Source organism: Sus scrofa, chromosome 1 (genome assembly GCF_054392235.1).
Source record: "Sus scrofa isolate SSC_HxYL_T2T_F1_AM1 chromosome 1, Sscrofa_HxYL_maternal_Yorkshire_Landrace_v2.0, whole genome shotgun sequence".
Taxonomy (NCBI): Eukaryota; Metazoa; Chordata; class Mammalia; order Artiodactyla; family Suidae; genus Sus; species Sus scrofa.
The window spans coordinates 228,233,456-228,255,778 of record NC_139383.1 but is presented as its reverse complement, the minus strand read 5'-3'; the positions used below and the strand labels follow the sequence as shown (position 1 = coordinate 228,255,778).

General features: G+C 39.4%; 1 protein-coding gene across 2 annotated transcripts in view; it reads left to right on the top strand.

The window, feature by feature from the left end:
- The window catches only part of SLC1A1 (solute carrier family 1 member 1), a 75,329-nt gene that overhangs the window by 27,612 nt on the left and 25,394 nt on the right, over positions 1–22,323 (top strand). For both annotated transcript variants that reach the window (NM_001164649.2, XM_085009479.1), the window contains 1 exon segment: positions 7,860–8,000. In NM_001164649.2, coding sequence (NP_001158121.1) covers positions 7,860–8,000 — 141 coding nt within the window.

The window sequence follows — 22,323 nt, the reverse complement described above, 5'->3', positions numbered from 1 at the left end:
TGTTACAGATGAGGAAATAGAGGCACAGGCATCAGGATAAGTATTTTGTCCAAGGTAACACAGCTAATGGTGAGGCCAGGATTTGAACACAGTCTGAATGCAGAGCCCACCTCCTAAAGAGCTGGTGCTGAATTACTTTCTTCCCTCAAAATGCCCCACATGACCTAATATGCCTTATTTCATCATGTGGAGTAAAGGCCCCCTGATGATGGATTACTTTCATCTCTCTTTCCCCATTGGCCAATATGCTGCAGGAATTAGATGGTCTGTAAATGATTGTTGGTTAATTGTTCCCATGATATTACATAGGAGTACTTGGAAGAGCTATAAGTGTTTTAATATAACAAGTCTTTAATATAGCAAGATCATCCCTACATATGATGGGACTTTCAACTGTAATCTCCACTGACTCCCTTAATCCACCTTACAAAGGATGTATTGGAAAGGGTAAGGAATAAATAATTGATGGTGCTGTAACATCTTGTAATATGGTGGTTGAGCTAATATGGGTGAATCCCACCATCTCAAACACATGGAAATATGATACCCTTCTCCAAATTAGCGGATACCCAAACCCAAATGAAATATAGGAAATCCCCATGTACCAGAAGTACAAGGGAACACACAGCTGAAAGTATAAACAAACGCTGATACTAAGGTCTAAACCCAATTATAGGTCTTAATGATGGGAGATTGAAGTTTTAATATCCATTTGGGGAAAAGAGACATGATCTTGGCTCCTAGCACAGAAGAAGCTAGAATCAGACCTCTGCATAAAGCCTAGAACCTCAAAATTTGGCCCTTTCCTTGGAAAGAAAACTGGAAAAATTCTACCTAGTGACCCATGGAAACCTCAAGAAAGCTGCCTTCTGCCCATGACTAAGAATAAGGAGGAAGAGGAGTTCCCATCGTGGCGCAGTGGTTAACGAATCCAACTAGGAACCATGAGGTTGCGGGTTCGGTCCCTGCCCTTGCCCAGTGGGTTAAGGATCCGGCGTTGCCGTGAGCTGTGGTGTAGGTTGCAGATGCGGCTCGGATCCCGTGTTGCTGTGGCTCTGGCATAGGCCGGTGGCTACAGCTCCAATTCGACCCCTAGCCTAGGAACCTCCATATGCCGCAGGAGCGGCCGGAAGAAATAGAAAAAAAAAAAAAAAAAGAAAAGGAGGAAGAGAAGCACCTATGAGAAAATTAAAACCCAGACATATACTTACCTGGGTGTGTGATCTAAATTTATAATGCCACAGAATGTTTTCTTCCTGAACTGAAAAACTAATAGGAAGACTGACTTTTCTAGTGGCCATGAAATTCCTGAATCCTCAAGAGGAACAGTTATCCTATAGGGACAATTTCACAACTACAGGAAGCCAGCCCCCTCCCCAAAAGACAAATCTGTAGTCAAAAATTACAAATCACATAAGGAAATTACACAAAGAAAACAACAATTAAAATACTATATAATAATTTATAGGACTCAAGCACAGAATTTAGAAGCAAATGCATACTTTTAAATGCATATATTGAAAAAAACCAAGCTAATGTACTAAGCAGTCAACTCAAAAAGTTAGAAAAAGAGTAGGGTAAACATTGATAAGTAAATAAATCATTAGATAAGTGCAGCATTTAATGATATAGAAAACAGAAACACAGTAGAAAATGTGGTATGAAATACTGAACAGCACTTAAAATTGATCACCTCTATTAATAAGAATAAATCTCTAAGACATAAAGAAAAGATTTCAAAAATAAAAGGCAGGTTACATCCACATCAATACCATTTAAGTCAAATTTTCAAACACAGATAAACATCGTATGCTTTAATGGATAGAGACATATGCAGAAACCTGTTAGATCCTCACCAAAATCAACTTTCTTCCTGAGTCAGACTTAATTCTTACTTGTAGGTGGTAGGCAAAAAGGGATGGATGACTCAGTGCAAGCAGTCATGGCTATTGACAAAACAGTTGTAAACCACATTTCCTATTAATAGTGGACAGATCCATCCATGACAGAAAATATTTATTATTGCAATAATAACAAAATTTTTAAAGCCCCCCCCTCAAATCTTCTAGGACTCAATGCAGTACTGGAATATAGTTGAAATTAATAAATATTCATTTGCTTTTTATTTTCCTTGAGTTTAGTTACTACAAAGAATGTGTTTAATGTGCTTTCTTTCCTTTAACCTGAAAATGGATAGTAACTCAAGCCTTTCATCATATTTTATACCCTTTGGTTGTTAGGAAAAGTCGGTAACATTCAACAAAATTGTCAAGAATGGAAATGTTTAAGCATTGGGTGATGGTCAAGAAATATGTCCATCCAAAGTAGTATTATCCAGCATTTTAAAAAGATGAAGATGTGTAACATGAGGAAATGCCTCTGATATAATATTAATTGAGAAATACCAAAAACAAAACAAAAGCACTTACATGCTATAGCATGGATGAACTTTGAAAACATTATGCTAAGTGAAAGAATCCAGACACAGGTGCCACTATTTATCAGTCAAGATTCTTTAGAGAAACAGAATATATGTATCAACATGAGATTTATTTTAAAGAATTGGTGATGGTGGAAGCTGGCAAGTCTTAAATCTACAGGGCAGGCTGGCAGGCAGAATTCTTTGTTCTTCAAGAAACCCTGCACTTTTTGCTCTTAAGGCCTTAAGCTGATTGGATGAGGCCACCTAAATTATCAGGAATAATATCCTTTACTTAAAGTCAACTATTTGCAGATGTTAACCACATTTACAAAACACCTGCACAGCAACACCCAGATTGGTGTTTTATTGATTTCAAAATCCCATATAGCCATTAAGAATTACAAGAGGTAGTATGCAAGAGATACTCATTTGAAGTGTTTAGCATAGCCTGGTATATAGTTTGTACTCAGTGTGACTCTTAACCATTGTATTATGACTAACCACAGTAGTAAATGAAAAATTTTTTAAATTTCACTTTGCGTATATTTGAGTTAATGAAATTGTGTGAATTTTAAGTTTCAGTAGAGCCGTTGTAATATTGCTTGTGCAATAAATGTATTTTTAAGGGCTTAAACATAAAAGCTTTACAGACACAGGGGCATCTGTTTTTGAGCCAAAGTTCAAGTAAAGAACTTGCATTGATGAAGTATTCAGCTCCAAAGACAAAAGATGAGTAAAAGAGACAAGTGTACATACTCAGTGGAAGGAATAGGATAGGGTAGAGAAACCATCCTCCCATCCATTTAATGTATGCACATAGTAGTTTGTTAATAACTTTTTTATTCCATACTTTTCATTTTCTGGGTATCAACATTCATCTTAGATTAGCTCCTGAGGGGCTTAATCTAGTGCTTAAAATAGTGCATGGCATGATGGCATGACTAGGTAACTATTTCAGTGGTAATTAAAAATGTTTTTCTTTGCCAATAATTCTTATTTAATCAAGACTGACTCAATCTCTGTAGCAGAGAACTATTCTGGGGCTTTGATTAAAAACCACAGAAGATTTATCTCTTTTATGCAAATATCCTAAAACAGGAACAATGCTGCTTTCATAAATCTGAATCAAATGCAATTCAGCTACTATCCCTGGATTGATTTTTATAACTATAAAAAACACACATGCATAAAAACAAAGACTGGGTTGGACCTGCAAAGTGGTGAGGAGAAAGGAATGGATAGGTTGGTATAATTAAATTATATATGACTTTCTAATTTTATTTTGATTTCCAGAAATATTTCATGAAGAATAATTTTTTATAAATTTTCCAGGAAAAAAAAATCACCCCATTACCTTGAAAATAGGGCCACTAGACTGGCAATTGTTTTTTGAAACAAAATGGGCATAAAGAGATGACATTCTGTATATCTTCTCTTTTAAGCTTAAGTTTTTGACCTTGAAGAAGAAATCCCTAGCTGAGGTCTTAATTGTTTTCCTCCCTAGTTCCTCCCTTCTCTGTTTTACCAGTGTACTTAACATTTCAAATAAAAACTGGAGAGGAGTTCCCGTCGTGGCGAAGTAGAAGCGAATCCAACTAGGAACCATGAGGTTTCGGGCTCAATCCCTGACTTCACTCAGTGGGTTAAGGATCTGGCATTGCCGTGAGCTGTGGTGTAGGTTGCAGACACGGTTCCAATCTGATGTTGCTATGGCTGTGGCGTGGGCCGGCAGCTATACCTCTGATTAGACCTCTAGCCTGGGAACCCTCATGTGCCGTGGTACGGCCCTAAAAATAAAAAAATAAAAATAAAAAGACAGAGCTTATAAAATTAAAAAAAAAATACAAACTGGAGAAAGGATAGTCAGCTCTTCAGGAACTAATGAGCTGGTTTTACGATTCCATTTTAAAGTTGAGGACACCAGGGCTCAAGAGATGATCATAGATAGCATCCTGGGCCATAGAAGGAAACTTTGAAGGGGTCTAGTTCAACACTTTTGCCCCACATCCAGTTCTACCACTTGACAACAGGAGAAGTTAAAGTCATGCCCAAGTTATGCACCTTGTAAGTGGTATACCCAGAAGTCGAGCCTGCTCTTCTAACACCATATTCTTCCCAAGCCATCTCAGTGCCCACCTGTACCCTATGTAGGGGAAAGCAGCCCAAGAATGAGTTTCTGGTATTTAAGGGGTCTACAGAGGTCTAGGTAGCAATTTTACCTTTGGGCTTACTTGTTGGCCTGCTGAAGGCCTCTGTACCATTCAGAGGTTCTTGATCTTCATCTTCCCTGGTTCTGGGAGTGGCCCTACCACATGCATCTGACCCATGCATCCCCAGGTGGAATTTATTCCCAGCTGCCTTTAGTATAGAGACCTCTCTATGCACCTTAATCCAGTCAAAGATTCTGGCTCTGGAAAAGGGTAGGAAAGGACTGTGCTCTGTGAAATCCTGACTTCAATTTGGAACTTGGCAAATATGTCAGTGATTTTTTTTTTCTTATCCTCCATCTCATTTTTCCAAATGTGTTTGAGACCAAGATAAAGCACACCCATTCACAAGTGTAATTCCTGGCTGAAGTCATTCACCAGATACTTTTTGTTCTTGAGGGTCCTGAAATGACATCTCTGGCCCAGGGTTAATCTCCCTACTGGTTTCAGGTCTTGGTTGGTATTTATTTTCTTCTTTTCAGTAAAAAAAAGAAAGAAATATCAGGGTGTAATTTGTGATATTCAATTTCAAGAGCAGCTTGACAGAAAGCTTTCATAACTAAATACAGTGACCTATTCATGGTGCTTGTCACCTTTGATTGCTTTCAAAGGACTCCTCATGGTGGCTCTTTTATCTCTCCCATAAAAAACCCATATCTGGCTAAAGGCTGAAAAATAACAAGTATATTTCTTTATAACCACCCTGCATTCATTTGGAGTGGAGATGATTAGAGGCACAGTTAATCGATACTAATACTAACCCTGAGATGGGAGCACATGGGTTCTTTTGCTACTCAACAGTACTTTTGTGGCTAGTTCTTAAGCACAGACACATCTCCTTTATTTTCACATACAGAGCTTTCTTTAACATACAAGCCAAAAATTTACTTGAAGCAACCTAAATAGTATGAGAATGTCTGTTTGGTTTTTTTGTTTTTTTATTTAAAGCATTGACCATTACAGAGTATCCTTACAGCACAATGTAGTTATGTTTCATAAAGAACAGCTGAACATAGGCAATTTAAGTAGGAAGTGAGCACAACATGCTTTTTAAATTCTCTTAACAATATTTTGAATCCTTGGTGTTCGTAACCATTCAGGAGTTTCTCACACTGGGTTTTGAAATATGTACCAAATAGGATTGATAATAGAGAGTTTTTAATTTAATTTTTATTTTATTTTGGAGTATAGTTGATTTACCATGTTAGTTTCAGATGTACAACAAAATAATTCAGTTATACATATACATATATTCATACTTTTTCAGATTCTTTTCCCATATAGGTTATTACAGAGTGTTAAGTAGAGTTCCCTGTGCTCTGCAGTAATAGAGAGGATTTTTTTGTTTTTTTGTTTTAGCTACAATTTGATAAATGTTTATGTGTATATACTTGTTTCAGAAATAAAATGGGAGTTCCCGTCGTGGCTCTGTGGTTAACGGATCGACTAGGAACCATGGGGTTGCGGGTTTGATCCCTGGCCTTGCTCAGTGTGTTGAGGATCCGGCATTGCAGTGAGCTGTGGTGTACGTTGCAGACGCGGCTAGGATCCCGCGTTGCTGTGGCTCTGGCGTAGGCCAGTGGCTACAGCTCCGATTCAACTCCTAGCCTGGGAACCTCCATATGCCATGGGAGCAGCCCTAGAAAAGGCAAAAAGACAAAAAAAAAAACCAAGAAATCACTTAAAATGGCTGATCACAAGTATATTCAGTAATGTATGCACAAAATAAAAAGATCAAAGCAAAGGTGGAATATGTAAGAAAATATAGGTACACTAAAAATAAGTTTACTACACAAGTGTTATCTTGTGGGGTTCACCTCTTTGTTCTACTAGTAAGCATGAGAAATATACTGGAATTTAAATGAAAACTCGTATTGGAGTTCCTGTCATGGCGCAGTGTTAATGAATCCGACTAGGAACCATGAGGTTGCGGGTTTGATCCCTGCCCTTGCTCAGTGGGTTAAGGATCCGGTGTTGCCATGAGCTGTGGTGTAGGTCACAGATGCGACTCGGATCCTGCGTTTCTGTGGCTCTGGCGTAGGCCGGTGGCTATAGCTCCAAATGGACCCCTAGCTTGGGAACCTCAATATGCCGCAGGAGTGGCCCAAGAAGTGGCAAAAAGACAAAAAAAAAAAAAAAAAAAAAAAAAAGAAAGAAAACTCTAGTATTGATTATAATTCACGTCTTTGCATATTTGCCCTAGCATTCCTAGCTATACCCAAATAATTCTAATTTTTCACAAACTAATTCTTTGAATTTGTGAATTAGCATATCTAGTGATATTTTTCTTGAACCTTCCTTCCCTCTAGTCATTTTCTTTCTGGTTAGCATATCCATCAGAGGAAAAAGATGTGTGAGTGTCACCCCAACCCATCTTCTTTCTTCATAAATAGAAGGGAGTGAGGGTACATGGGGATGTGGTGGCATAGGGCAATTAGATATTATTAGAACCATTTGGAAGAGGATAAAGAAGAAATATTTAAAATTTGTGATTTTCAGTTGTCAGAGTCGTCACAAGCGTTGGAGTTCATATTGACATCTTACAAGGCAAGCTTTCAGAGAATGTATAATGTTTCTTGATACTAAACATTTCCCTACACTCACATAATTATACACCTTAATGTCCAAGGTACTCAGGATCAGAAATGTCATATAAAGCTTCTTGGATCAAACTTCAACACATCATATCTAGAAATAACTGAAAAGAATGCAAAGCATTGGATAACACAGTTGTTTGAAAATATGGTACATATATCAAAACAGTAGAATCTTATGTTGCTATTAAAATTATAACAGCTACATAGAGAAGAATATCAGAAAAATTATCATAAAAAGAATATGAGAAAAATGTAAACTGATATGTAAACTACAAAATACATAAAATACCTATAGGTGGACAAAATCAAAGTGGTGTGCGGAAACAAAAGTTATATTGGGGTGACTAAGATGAATTCTTTTTCCTCCTCACAGTGTTCTTTGATATTTTGTCATGATAAGAAATATAATTGAAGGGGAAGAAAACTATACCTTCTAAAGATTTATTGAATAATGTGTTCTTTTACTCATTACCTTTTAAAATGTGATTTGTTTTTTAAGTCTAACATTAATGGACTCATGGGAGATCATCTAAATTGTTTTTCTTGCCACTGATATTTGTATGGTGGGGTATTTTTCCATATAAATGTGTACAGAAGAACTCAATGTTCCTCTTCTTTCCTTGTTTTCCTTAGGGATTGTCATAGGAGTCTTGGTTCGAGAATACAGCAAGCTCTCTAACCTGGAGAAATTCTACTTTTCCTTTCCTGGAGAAATTCTAATGAGGATGCTGAAACTCGTCATTTTACCATTAATTATATCCAGCATGATTACAGGTACCTTGAGAAAACTGATATTCTCTATAATCATTAGGGAGTCGTCACATCATCTTAAGTGGTTCTCTTATTGTGGAAGAAACCAAAATGCATTTGATGCAACACACACACACATACACCCCTCACTTGGAAAGTGTATATTTGCTTGAGTGAAATATTTTATTATTCATAAAGTGGCATTGCTCTGCCTATGGCACCATCCACCACAGCTCTTCATTTGACCAGTATATGATGTCTTGTGAGGGGAAAAAAAAGGCATATTTGGTCACTGAAATGTCATCCAGTGTCCTCAGGCAAAACATGATCGTCAGTTTTGATCATATTTCTGTAGTTTACTCATCAGTTTCTCCACCACAGGCATCCTGCCCACTACCCTGTCAGCAGCAGCCTGCAGTGTCCCTTGTCCCCTCTTCTCACTCACGTCCAGTCCTCCGCAGAACTCAGAACTTGCTATATACTTGCCCTGGAAATTTGCCCAGGGGACCAGTAGTCACATGCTGTAGGAAAGGTTTAATGATGGCTTGGTATCATGTTTTGAAAGCTTGGTTTTCTTAAATCTGAACTTGTGACAGAGTTGAATTTAGAAATTATTTTTCTCTTATGGATTGCTAAATTTCAGGGTCTCTTTCAAGAACTAGCTGCCTTATGTACATAGAGATTAATTTGGTTCACAAAAATGTCATTTGTCTGGGTATGGTAAGCTTCTCTATGCCTTTCATAATATTGTATCTTTATCTTCATTCTGGCAATAGGTAAAATACGGCAATCACTAGTGTTGCCAGCTTAAAAATCACAGTTTTATACAACCACGGAATTAGGGCTCTTAACATGTTTTCTTCTAAAACATTTTTCTCCATTGCCACTAAAGAGACCTAGGACTAATTCTCAGTAGAGTACTTGACACTGGCTGGAGGAAGGGAGGGTGGGTATCAGGATTTGCTGCATTCAGCAGACTGCATTGCTTGAGCTGTAGATTTGGTCATTGAACTGTTGAAGTGCCAAACTCTAGTCAGGCTAGAGTCCCTTGAGAGCCTGATTCTTAATGGTCCTGGTGTTCTTGGCTTTTTATTATTATTATTATTACAGACTTAAAGGGGTTATAAATGTGTTTTGAAATGTCTGGCTTCTTTTAGGCCCTGTAGTCAGAGGGCCAAATCAGCAGACCAGTCATTTGCATCATATAATGTCTATTTGTTTAACTTCAAATTTTTGTAAGCATTTAAAATTTGGAAGACTTTATGTAAGCATCCAGATTTCTGACTTCCCCTAAAAGAAAATTAAGATCAGGAAACATTAGAGCCAGGTTCCCACACACCAACAGTGGTTTGGAGCTGAGAAACAGCTATTATGTTCATTTGGAGCAATTTCATTTGAGGATGCCACAGTTCCCACCACTCCCTATTGCCTATTACCTCATACACTTTACTCATTTATATTACCTGCCCTCCTCTGTAGGCATTACTATTTCAACCGCCTAGAACTTTCTCCATGTCAAAGCATCTTAATCTTTTGCATGCAATTACACAGGGTTCATAAACTACTTAATGGTCAATACCTATGTCTATGGAGGAAGGGATGGAAGGTTGGTCCAGGTTAGGCAGATCCAGAACTGATGCAGTAAACCAAGTTTTAGAAGAAAAGGTAGCTATACATGTATGAATATACTAGTTGTGTAATATAGATGTTTGAAAATATGTCCTGCTCCTGGAAGCCAATAACTAGTGAGATTTTTGCAGTTCTGGCTGTTACGGGTGCTAGCTCAGCCTTTCAGATAATCTAGGAAAATAATTTGCAATCCGCAGCATTCCACTCACATAGCCCAGCTGATTTTTGAAGGTGGAGCACAGGTCTGGAAAATTCTACATTTTTTCTTTAGCAAACTCCTAGTAGTTAAACAGAAGTTAGAGAGCAGAACCACTACCCATTCTTTTGACATAAAGTGATAAGATGGTCAAAGATTCAAGGGACATGAATAAAGCAGGATGAGAATAATGTTGCTATATTCATGTTTTAAATTGTCATATTAAAAGGAAAAAATAATACTGAGGCAAGTTACGGGAAAATGGGCTCATTCGTACACTTTCAGTTACTGTAGACTTAAACTGGGGGGCATTTTGGAACATAATCTGATCTTTCCACTTAGTATTTCTACTTTCATGAATTTATTATAAAGAAATAATCAGAGAAATGTTAACATCTAGGTATAAGGATATTCACGGTAACATTTTTTTCAATAATGATAATAAATTATATATGTTATACTAAATATATGTTATACTCATAAGTGAGGATTCTATGCAACTATTATTAAAAACTTTGTTTTAGAAACATATTTAATGAAGGTGGAAATGTTCCTAATACAATATAAAGTAGTATGATAAAGCAGATTACACAAAATATTGTGTACAATCCAAATTTTATTAAAGTTTATATACATGTGCCCTTAAAAAAGAATGAAATAATAATTTTAAAAATCCAAAAAAACTATATGCACTTTAAAAAGTTAGGGTCAGAGTTCTCCTGTGGCTCAGCGGGTAAAGGATCTGGCATTGTCACTGCAGAAGCTCAAGTCGTTAGTTAGATCCCTGGCCTGGGAACTTCCACATGCCATGGTTGTGGCCGGGGGCGGGGGGGTGGGGGTTGGAGGGGGACCAAAACAATGAAAAGCTGATGTCAAAACCAAATGGCTGGAGTTCCTGTTGTGGCTCAGCGGAAACAAACCTGACTAGTATCCATGAGGATATGGGTTTGATCCCTGGCCTCGCTCAGTGGGTTAAGGATCTGGCATTGCCGTGAGCTATGGCATAGGCTGGCAGCTACAGTTCCAATTCACCCCCTAGCCTGGGAACTTCCAAATGTCACAGGTAGCAGAAAACAAAACAAAACAAAAAACACAAATGGATAACAATGATTAGATCTGAATGGTAAGAAAAAGTGATGCACTGAGCTTTCTTTACATTTTCAAGGCAAACACATTTCAAACCAAACACATATTTTTGTTTGGTTTGTTTTGTGCTTGCTTTCTTCCTTTATCCCCCTCCCCCACTCCTTTCCTTCCTTTCTAGAAATTGGAATGGATTCTACTCTGTGCTCCTCCAGCCTTTCCTCTGGTAGTTTTCCTTCCCTTCTCCTCCCCAATTCTTCTCTCTGTCCCCACAGCTCAGCACCACTGTTACCCAGTGTGTGGTCCCTCCCCTAAACCCTGCAGTGGTCCTAGTGCCAGCACAGAGCTGAGAGGTTAAAGCAGAAGTGGGCTGTGGAAAATACACAGGAAGAACAGTTTTCAAGTTTCAAAAAGCCTTGATAAGTCCAGTGAATCAATACCTTATTTTATACATTTATTAGGCCAAAGTAGAATACATGTTGAAAGCCGGGGAGAGCTGAGTGAGTGTGCTAAGGATACATAAATTAGTGGTAGAGCCCCAGCAAAAATTGAGACCCAAGACTAATGTGCTTACACATAATCTTGTCAGATTATCAAGTAGGAACAAAACCTCTGCCATCAAAGCTGATGACATAAAACTACTGGCTTTATAGCTATTTTTTTTTTAGTAGGAAGAATCTCTCTTCATGTGATGAAGGTAAGACCTCACATTAATCAGGAAAATTTGAATATAGACAGGCTATTAGATGGTATCGAGAAATTGTTGATAGTTTTGTTGGTACTGACAATGACATTTAGTTTTTGTTGAGTTTTGTTAGTGTTGATAATGGCATTTAGTTATGTAAGAAAATGTTCTTTTTTCAAAAGCATGTGGAATTTTGAAGGGATGAAATGACATAATGTCTGGAATTTGCTTTAAAACAGCAAGAGAGAGAAAGCACAGTAGATATAATCTCAAGGCATTTCCAGAGGCAGATAGCATAAGCACTAACGGAATCCTACCCATAATTTTCATCCCTAAGGACACTCACGCTAGTGCAGAATATCCGTACTTAGGCCCTCTTAACATTAGGGTCTGTAAGCTGTATTTATAGCAAACCATGAGGGAAATAGCAGAGGAAATGGCTAATTAACATGCCTGAGAATTGTGCCTCTGGAAAGTCCTGGTCAAGTGTTATCAGCCAGTGAGTTTAAACTCAGGTCACATTGTCTTTAATATCCAAATTATAATGACTTGAGCCACCAGCACAGGAATGGAACAGCTCCTCAGCTCCTCCTCTGAGAGATTCCCTGAGCATCTTTTCCAGATACCGTCCTACTCCCCTGCTGCAGAAGCTGAAATGACAGCTATTAGATCTCACCTCCAAGAGCAGAAGTTTTTCTGCTGTTTTAACCAAGGCTTAGATGTTATCTATTTATTAAGCAACAGTCAAATATAGAATATATGTGTAAGGGGGTTTCCTTTCAAGTAGAGATCTGGAAGCTCTTTTTTATAAAGAGCCAGATAGTGAATATTTTCGGCTTTTTGAGCCATACAGTCCTTGGTCGTCATAGAAGGGCAGCAGTGGATAATATATACATGACCGGGCTTGGCTGTGCTGCCAATAAAAGGTTTATTTACCAAAAAAAAAAGAAGCCAGCTGGCAGCCGATCTCTGCCAAGATAAATAAGACAAGATTCTCTCAAGATGCAGTTCTGTTGAGATGGAATCTGAGTGACAAACCAACATACCAAGCAAATACTACTCATACCACATAATGTGTGTAAATGTCCTGAAGAGACACTGGAGAATGGAGGATGGAGCAAATAAAGTGAAGTCTCAAGGTATTTGGAGACACCTGTTTTTAAAATCAGGCTTTACAGGTGCTGACATAATTGGGTATTTGGGCTGCAGAGAACATTTTTTTTAAGGATATGTATTCATTTACTCATAAGCGGCTGTGTAATAGGAAGCCATCCCACACCCTCCTGGGGAAAGAACCATGCCATGTCCTGAAACAGACTCAATTTAACTCAACAAACAATTATTTACCATGTGAAAACAAACCAACCCTGCGAGGGGCTGAAGTTCCTGTCATCCACTTGGTCATGGACCACAGGTCTGCTGCTTGCCAAGTTCATGAGTCCCCTTGTTGGCAAGGAGGTACAAGAGTTGAATATGCACATATCACTTGGTTGTACAGCTCACTGTTAGGTAGCTAAGAGCATTCAGTGTCAGTTTCAGCTGAGGGGAAATGTATGCATGCTTTTCTTGAAACATTGGTGGTTTTTTAATATAGTTCAATCTCTACAAAAATATCCATTTCATGATGGATTATAAATTTAAAACCTCCTGCTGGAGCTTAAAATCATACAGGCTGAGAATGTACATCTTTTCTCATTTGCAACATCTGGAACTACTGGGCTCTGCCTGCATTTCAAAAGAGCCTCCTTCCTCATTTTCCAGCCTTGTTTGGGAATTAAGAAAATAAAATAGCCAAAACTTTGTACACATGAATTAAACATTTCCCTAAGACCAGCAAGAAATTTTTGTTATGTTAGAACACAGCTATTAAAGCTAGAGGACTCATTATATTAATTGGATTTCTACAAGGCCTTTTCTCCAAAAAAGGAAGAGGCGCAGTGTGTGTATACACAATGGAGTTCCCATAGGGAATGTGCCACGTGCCACAGTAGTAAAGAGAAGGTGTCAAGAGATAGACATTCCCTGCTTCAGTTTCTGACATAGTGAAATCCAGAGACTCCACCATAAGTGAACTTTCCTTCTGCCCAAACCATACTAGACTGGTTCACACCTCTGCTCAACTATGAGTTAACCTGATTTTGTTTCTTTCTTTTTTTTTATTAAGTGCTTTTATTCTTTAATAAAATTGTATCTTGTAGAGTTCTAAGTGAACAAAACTTTGTTTCATTTTCCCAGTGAGTTCTATATTTCAATTATGTGAGGGTGGATTCTTAACTTTAGATGATTTCCAGAAATCTAAGGTTCTTTCTCTGGATATCCAACTATACCCTAGAATGTAATATAAGAGAGACAGTTGTTTGAGTTTAATTATATCCATTGCGATCTAGGCCCCAAATTCTTTATTTTGTTGAATTCTGCGCCTCTCCTTCCTTTTATCTCCTTTTTTCCAAATTAGAAAAAAAAAAAAAGAAGAAGAAGTAAGCTTCATATAGTTTAGTCAGTTTTCCACAGTTGCCTCTCTTTGTCAACCTAATGTAAACACAAGTAGATTTTGCCATTTCTTTGGGACTTCATTCTTTCTAAGGGCTTCCAGGTCATGTAAAACTTGTGTTAGATAAATGTATATACTTTTCTCCTGTTAAAAAAATAAGAAAAATAAAGAAATGAGTGAGATGCCATGTGGGGATTCTAAGGAAACCCCTGTGTTGAATGCTCTGACCTGGGAGACTTCATCCATTCATCCATTCATTCATTCCATCTCAAATGTCCCAGGCTCTGTGCTGGGCATACAAGATATAAAGAGAAGTCTTGTCTCTCAAGAAAGGGGTACTGTATGATAAGTGCTTTGTAGGAATGGGGACAGAGGAGGGGACACTGGGGTAGAGTTTTAAAGATAGGAATCAGATGAAGTAAGGCAGGCATTCCAGGCAGAAGAAAACAGCAGAAGGCATGGCACCTTGGGAGGACAGTAAAGACTTTGGAATGCTGCAAATCTGGGGAGAAGGAATGGGAATGGAAGGGTGAGAGTGTGGCTTCGTGGGGCCTGTGTGCCTTCCTAGGGAATAGGGAGGGCAGTCTGGACATAAGCCTGTTGGCATAAGGGAAGGAAGTTAGAGCAGTGACTTCTGTGCTGTTCTCTCCCAAGAGACACCCTAAGCAAGCCTCGGTGGAGAAGTATTATTAAAAAAATTCAGTGACACTCAACGATGGTAAGGCGGACTTAACTCTAGACCATCACCATCATGGTACGTAGAGGAACTACTGCAGTGGGATTTTTGCAGTGGGGGAAAGAGAGAGGGTTCAACTCTGACTGAATACAGCATTAGCCCATGGGACTTGATAGCCAAGGACCTGGGTGGTGGGATCAGTCAGTGGACGAAAAATTACTAAGAGGAAACATCAGAGGTAAGGGGGAGTCTGGCTAAAGTTACCTAATAGGATTCTTGCTGAAGACAGGCCAGGGTAATCAGATATCACCTGAGGCAAGGTACGACTGAGGAACCTGATTAAGCAGGGAGAGCGGTCAGATATTGAGGGTTGGGGGTCATGGATAAACTGACTTCACAGGGTTCTTGCTTAAACTAGATTTTACAATGAAATGCCCAGTTAGACCTAGGAGAAGGTTCAGAAGCCTGACTGAAGTGTGGTCAGGCAAAGAATCTTTGTCAGTATCGATCATAGGGGGTCAGCAGAGTCCTGTGGTAAGAACACAGAGTAAGGAGCCAGACTGCCTGAGTTTGAATCCTAGCTCTGCCATTTACTAGCTGTGAAACCCTGAACAAGTCACTTTAACGTGTCTTCAGCTGTAAAATAGGGGTAAAGATAATACTCTGTGCATTTAAAGTGCTGTATAAATTTTCAATTTACTCTTTTTTGTCTAATACTGTCAGGTTTCTTAACAGTCCCCACAGTGGCATCAGAAGTGTAGGGCCAGGGAGTTCCCATGGTGGCACAGTGGAAATGAATCTAACTAGGAACCATGAGGTTGTGGGTTCAATCCCTGGCCTTGCTCAGTGGGTTAAGGATCTGACGTTGCTGTGAGCTGTGGTGTAGGTTGAAGACGCAGCTCAGATCTGGCTTTGCTGTGGTTCTGGCATGGGCCGACAGCCAACAGCTCTGATTGGACCCCTAGCCTGAGGACCTCCATATGCCTGTGTGGCCCTAAAAGGACAAAAGACCAAAAAAAAAAAACGAAAACAAAAACAAAAACAAATAAACAAAAAAACTGCAGGACCAGTATTAGAATTGAGCCAATACAGGTGAGTTGACACAATGCATTCACTCTGGAAATGAAAACAATATGAAAAGACTTGTTCTGCCACTAGTTTATTAAGTTGCCCAGAATATAAGTACCTTCTAGTCAGATGCCTGAGCTACCAATTTTCTAAGGAGAAGCAAAGAAAGAGCTTGATAATAATTACGTTATGGTAGAAAACTAAAAAAGTCTCACTGAGCTGTTAGCTTTCCTGATGTCAAAGCACAGTCTTTGAAGACAGTGGCTGAGCTCCTCAGATCTTCTGAGGTGTCTTTAATGCTTATTGAACAATAAGCCTCCTATAAAAGCTCATTGGGTCTTCTGAAAATATTGGTCCAAACTACGGATACCACTATCCTCTGTGGTATTTAAAAAAAAAAAAAAAATGTTAAAACAGCTCTTGAACTGCTGAAGAACCAGCCCGCTGCTTCTTAGCAGATGTTTTGAACATCAAATGTAGACCTGCTGACAAAGACTGTTAGTGAGAGCCTTTAGTTCATTTTTCCAGGGAACAGTTTGTCAATGTCACAAAATAGTCTGGAGGTAATAGAACCTATTTTAAGGGAGTTCTTTGTATTAATGTCTCTAAGAAAAATAGATGTCACAAGTGAAACATGCCCAGAAATGTATTTTGCATGCTCCCCCTACTTCTTTTCTTCTTACCTTTTAACATCCTAGGAGTATTAATTCAGGCTGTCTTGGATCAACAAAGTGAGAATATATCTAGCCTTGTTTTCTCTAGGGAATGAATTTTTTGTTTCTTTAATCCTCATTGCAACCCAATGACAGTAAGTGGGACCTTACCTCTATCTTTAGAGATGAGGAGAAGAGGCAGTTGAAGAGGGAGTAAGCCATTTTTCTAAGATCAGAAAGATCTTAAGGGCAGCACCTAGGACATAGAATCTAGAGCATTCTGCTGCCTGGGGACCACAGCCCGGGAAGAGGTGCCTGGGGGCAGGCAGCCATGCATAGATAACTCAGTTATTCATTCAGTCAGCACGTTTGAGGAGTTCCTCCTATGTGCTGAAGCTGGGTGAACATTGGTAAACAGGCAGATATCCAGGTCTCCTGCCCTCAAGGCACTTCCAGTCTAGTGAGAAAGATGGGCATCAGATAAGGAACTCATTGACAACAATCGCGAAATAAGATATGAACAGGATGCTAAGGGAGAAAAACAGGGGAGCCTGATTCAGCGAGGAGACTCAGGGAAGGGCTCTGAGAAATAAATAAAAGCAGTCAAAGGAAGGGTAGGAGAAAGCAGTCCAGCAGAGGGAAGAGGCCTTGATGTGAAAGGGAGTGGGGTCTGCTCCAGAAGAGGGCTGGCGGAGGGAACCTGGCTGGGGGCAGGTGCCCTTCCCGAGGGGCCTGGTTAGCTGGGATAAAGATTTTCTATTTCACTTTAAGCACCGTTGGAGGTTTATACCTGTGTGTGATATGGTCTGATTTATATTTTTAAAAGATCTCTTTAGTGGCCATGTGATGAAGGAATACAGAAGGATTATAGCAGAAGGAGTGAGGGAATGCATGTGTTAACACTTATGAAGTGCCTTCCAGTGACACACTTCCTAGTGATCATTTCATTCAGTAATGATGCAGGCTATTGACTAAGTAAAATTTAAGTTCTAGGTACTACCCTAGGCATGCTATCGCTATTTTTTTCTAACTCTCACAAAGGCTGTACAAGATGGGGTTGTTTGCTTTGCTCCTCACAGTTACCCTTTAGGAGGAAGAAGCATTTAAAACCTCCATTTTATAGATGGGGAAACTGAGTCTGAGAGAAGGCTGGGATTAGAACCAAGCTGTCCCATAGGAGCCCATGCTTGTTCCTCTCTATGCTGGTGGTCTCTCTACAGGTGACAAAGAGACAGGAGTCATCTGGATAACAGGATGCCACACTGCAACAATGAGTTCTTGGATGATGTGTCCATTCACAGTTGTGAGGCACCATCAAACGCCAGACCCCCAAAATATTTAACAACAGTTAATTCTGACACCTTAATGGCAAGGCAGAGAGAGACTGTCATGAATTTTGTTCTCTGGTGGGTGGTAGCTTAATCAGAGAGCTCCCGGAGGAGTCTTTTGCCCTCGAGTATTTATTTTTAAAACATGCTATTGTTTAGCCCACGGCAACTTTTCCTTTGCAGTGTTTTTATAAAAAATTCAGATGTATACATGTAAGAGTAACTTGATCCCCTTGCTGTACAGTGGGAAAATAAATAAATTATTAAAAAAAATTTCGAATAGATTGTTACTGCTCTGGTCAGGAGCCAGCACCCCAACTCATCCAGGCCTCCACCAGAAGTGAAAAAAACAAGTGTGATTTCTTAAAGAGCTAGAGGTGCCCCTAAATTCCAAGGACAACCTTAAATCCCTGTTTCTAGGCCACAGTTCAGCCTCAAAACTATCCCTGGTTTTGGAGGACAATCCTGGACTCACTGGTAACTGAACTTGGTAAAGAAAAAAAAAAAAATTCAAGATACTTGTTAAAGATGGTAAGGCAGACTTTATCTGGGGCGATAAAGACAGGTGTAGGGACAACTGCAATGGGATTTTGCAGTGGGAGAGAGAGATTAGGTTTGACTCTGAATAGAGCATTAGACAAGTGGGAATTTATAGCCAAGGAACAGGGTAGGGGTCAGTGGATGGACAGTTATCGAGAGGAAACATCAGGGGTAAGGAGGATTCCGGCTAAGCCAATGCAATAAGATTCATGTTCAAGACAGACCAGCATAATCAGAAATCATCTGGGAGATGGTGGAGGATAAGGGACCTGATTAGTTATCTAGGATGCTCAGCTATCAAGGGTAGGGAGTTCTGGTTAAATTGACTTAGCAGGGTTCTTGCTAAAACTGGATTTTGCAAGAGAGTATACATGTAGGCCTAAGAGAAGGTTCAGAAGCCTGACTAAAGTGTGGCCAAGCAAAGAATCTTTGGCAGAATCCTGCTTATCTTTTCCTGCCCAATTTGAGTGCTACCTACTGCAAATGGCTTCTGGTCACCTAAGCTTTCTGACACTTCTAGCTCCTCAGAAAGCCCATGGTTCCTTGTCCTCTGTACCAGCGCTTTACAGAGCATCCGGTTTTTAAGGTGGGTGGGAAATACCCAATTTTTAAAATTTCCAATCTGTTACAAATCAGTAATCATTGAAACTCTAATAGAAATGAATTACTAGAAGAAGATAAAAAACAAAGACATACGAAATTCTAGCCCTATTTTTATTACATTCAACAGACATAAATTACTATTCCATTGCTATAAACATTTTGAAACACTTTTATTTATATGAAGATCCTGTTGCACCAGCATTGCAATGTTTTAACACACAGTCCCCTCTCATTTGTTGGTTCTTTAAGGGCAGGTGTCAGCTCCCAGAGGTGAGTTCAGAGAGTGGACTCTTAAGGGGAGATGGTCATCTAGACTTTGCCAGGCATGAGGCATGGCCTGAAAGCAAGGAATCTGGGAGGCCCTTGAGAGTCAAACCCCAGGATAAAGCACAGTGATGTTTCACCTGTTTGGGACTCAGCTGGACCCACAATCTGACCTCCCCTGCTAAGTGAAGGGGGCCTAACTCCTGACCACTATGTCCCACTGGCTCCAGTCATATGCTACAAAATTTTCAACCAGCACTGCTCAGTAGAACTTCCTGTGATGCTGAAAATGTTCTCTATTGGTGCTGTCCATTGCAGTAGCCACAAGCTATATGTGACTAGTGAGCACTGGAAATGTGGCTTCTGTGACTGAGGAAACAAAGGAGAGGCACTCTCTTCAGAGTCCAGTGTCTGGATTAAGTTACCATTCACAGGACATCCATTGAGCTAGACTACACATTCTCAACAGAAGCAGGATGGCCCTAAGGCAGCAACAGCTATTTCTGAAGCTAGGGGACAGGGAGGAGGACTTAACTGTTTTCATGTAAAGAGCACATATATACATTTAGTACATGAACAGATGTCAGTTTGTCTATGCTATTAAAATTTCATGGAGTGGAAATTTTAATGAGAAAAAGAATATCTAAATGGCTGGAGGAAGTGTGAGTGGGGTGAAGCACACAATGATAACTAAAAATAAAAGGTAGAGAAACACTAAGATGCTAAATATGTTCTCACTTGGAGGTCTGTTAAAAAGCATTTTTGTCAGCATCCTGGGAACCAAACCAAGCTGCTGTGTGTGAGTGGTTTTTAAAGAGATTACCTGCCAGGTTCCTAATCTCTGACACAGGAGTGGATCTTTGAAATGGGCTCACTTTGTAAGGAGAGGACTGCCATATAAAGTACAGCACTTTCTGTCACATGGAAAGCACTGTGTACAAAATTCATAAAGCACCGTATTTAATACACTTGGGATCTAGAAAAGAATAAGCCTCAGGCCTTGGAGCACTGTAGGCAGCATGTGAGGACAAGCACACCTGGAGATGATGGCTCATGTATCTGATGCCTTTGTCCTCTTCCTGACCCTGTGCTATCAAGGTACAAGTTGCACTGAATTCTGTAATTTGGTTAAGCCTGAGTTTTTTTTCATTCAAGTTTTTGAACACCCACTACATGGTGGACACTCTGGTAAGGTCTAGAGATTGTGCTGTTGGCCAATATGATAGCCATTAGCCACATTTGGCTACTTAAATTGAGATTAAAATTAAAAGAAACTCAAATTCAGTTCCTTAGTCACACTGGCCATATTTCAAGTGCTCACAAGTCAGATATAGCTTGTGGCTACTGCAGTAGGCAGAACAAATACATAACATCTCCATCATCATAGGAAATTCTACAAGACAGCACTGGTCTACAATTTTGTTGCCCACGGATAGACCCAGTATGACATAGTGGTTAAGATCTGGCCTTTTGGTTTAAACCTGGGTTGAGATCCAGCCCCACCACTCACCAGCTGTAGGACCATGGCATGTTACTTAACCTTTGCAAGCCAAAGCCTCTGTAAAACGGGAGTAATAATGCCTACGTCCTGGGGTTATAGTGAAAATTAGAGATGATGCACTTTACATGTAGTCATTGATCGATACACAGTGTCTCTTGTCATCATTATCAATTTCATTATAATTATCATCATCATCATTGTTATTGGCAGGTGGGGTGTTTAGACCATCCATCTGAACATTTTATACTCAGGTTAAGTTCAGCAATGTTCCTATTGTAGAAGTTTTTCACGTATGAGACTGTTTGCCTGCGTATGTTCCCTCTCTTTATGGCAATCTCCCTTCCCCCCATATCCTCAACATCATGTTATAAATCGTCCAAGAGCCTGGATTTGGGGGCCAGCTCTGCCCTCAATCAGTGGTGACTAGAAAGGTAGAGGGGTAGCTGTAGCGGTGTAGAGAAGTATGATTGTTGATTTGAATATATGCCAGTGTATCCAGGAGAATTATAGGACCTAGGTAGATTTGAGAAATGAGAAACAAAGCTCAAAACTGAAAGCAAGTATAAGAGAGTTGCTGTACTCCAGCAGAGAGAAGCAAGCTGACTGCTTTGAGGGATGTTTAAGATATTTCCACCAAGAATCTCATTATTATGAAGCCTTTTATTGCCAGCTGGGACCTGGAATAGAAGCAGAGGCACTAGCCCATGGCCAAATCATTAAGACAAATTAAGACATGTTAACATATGCTGGAAACAATTACCCACATAGATTTAATTTGTTTCACTGCTGGAAGAAAATCCTGAGAGGGCACAAAATACATACCCGAGAACTGTTCTGCAGCCACCCTGTGAAGCTGTCACTTGTCAGCGTCTTAGGGGCTAGGAGATGCTTAAACTGGATATCTATCAAAGGGAAATGTATCTGAAAATATACCTCTGTTAGGTCATGGATATAGATGCTTATACAGGTTATTTGGAGTTCTGGTAAGTTGGTGATTTTCTTTTTTTTTTAATTTACCATTATAGATATACATAATTATTGATCAAAGTAATGTCTGAAGCTCGGAAATGGAATAGGAACAATTTATAACCAAATAATACACTTAGCAAGCTTATATAGTTACATTATTGTTTCCTCCTCTTATAAGAGACAAACTAAAAATGAGATAGTTCATTAGTTTCTGAGTTGCAGCCTTCAGTGTCTCTGAACTTTTTTGTCATTATTTTTTGCAGAATGATTATTTTTAATTGCCCTACCTTTAGGAAAAAAAAGTCTACTCAGCATACCACATTCTTTTTCCCAAATGAAGAGAATATAACCTATCATCAAGGTTATTCCAGGAAGTGACTGTGGCAATATGCTCATCCTATAGTAATTACACAATCTAGCTCTGGAGGTTGGTGAATAAGACCTTTACAACATCCTGGGGTGACTGCTAAAGAGGCCAGAGCCCCTTCTCTGAAAATATTAACTTCCAGTGCAGCAATCAACAGCCAGAGGAATGGCTTGTTTAGAGTGAGAGATGACTTTTTTGTCATCATCATGATGATAGTCTCCTTACAGATATTTTCCTGTGCATCAACTGTGTACAATTATATTTGAGGAGCATAATCCCCTAGTCACTTTAAAT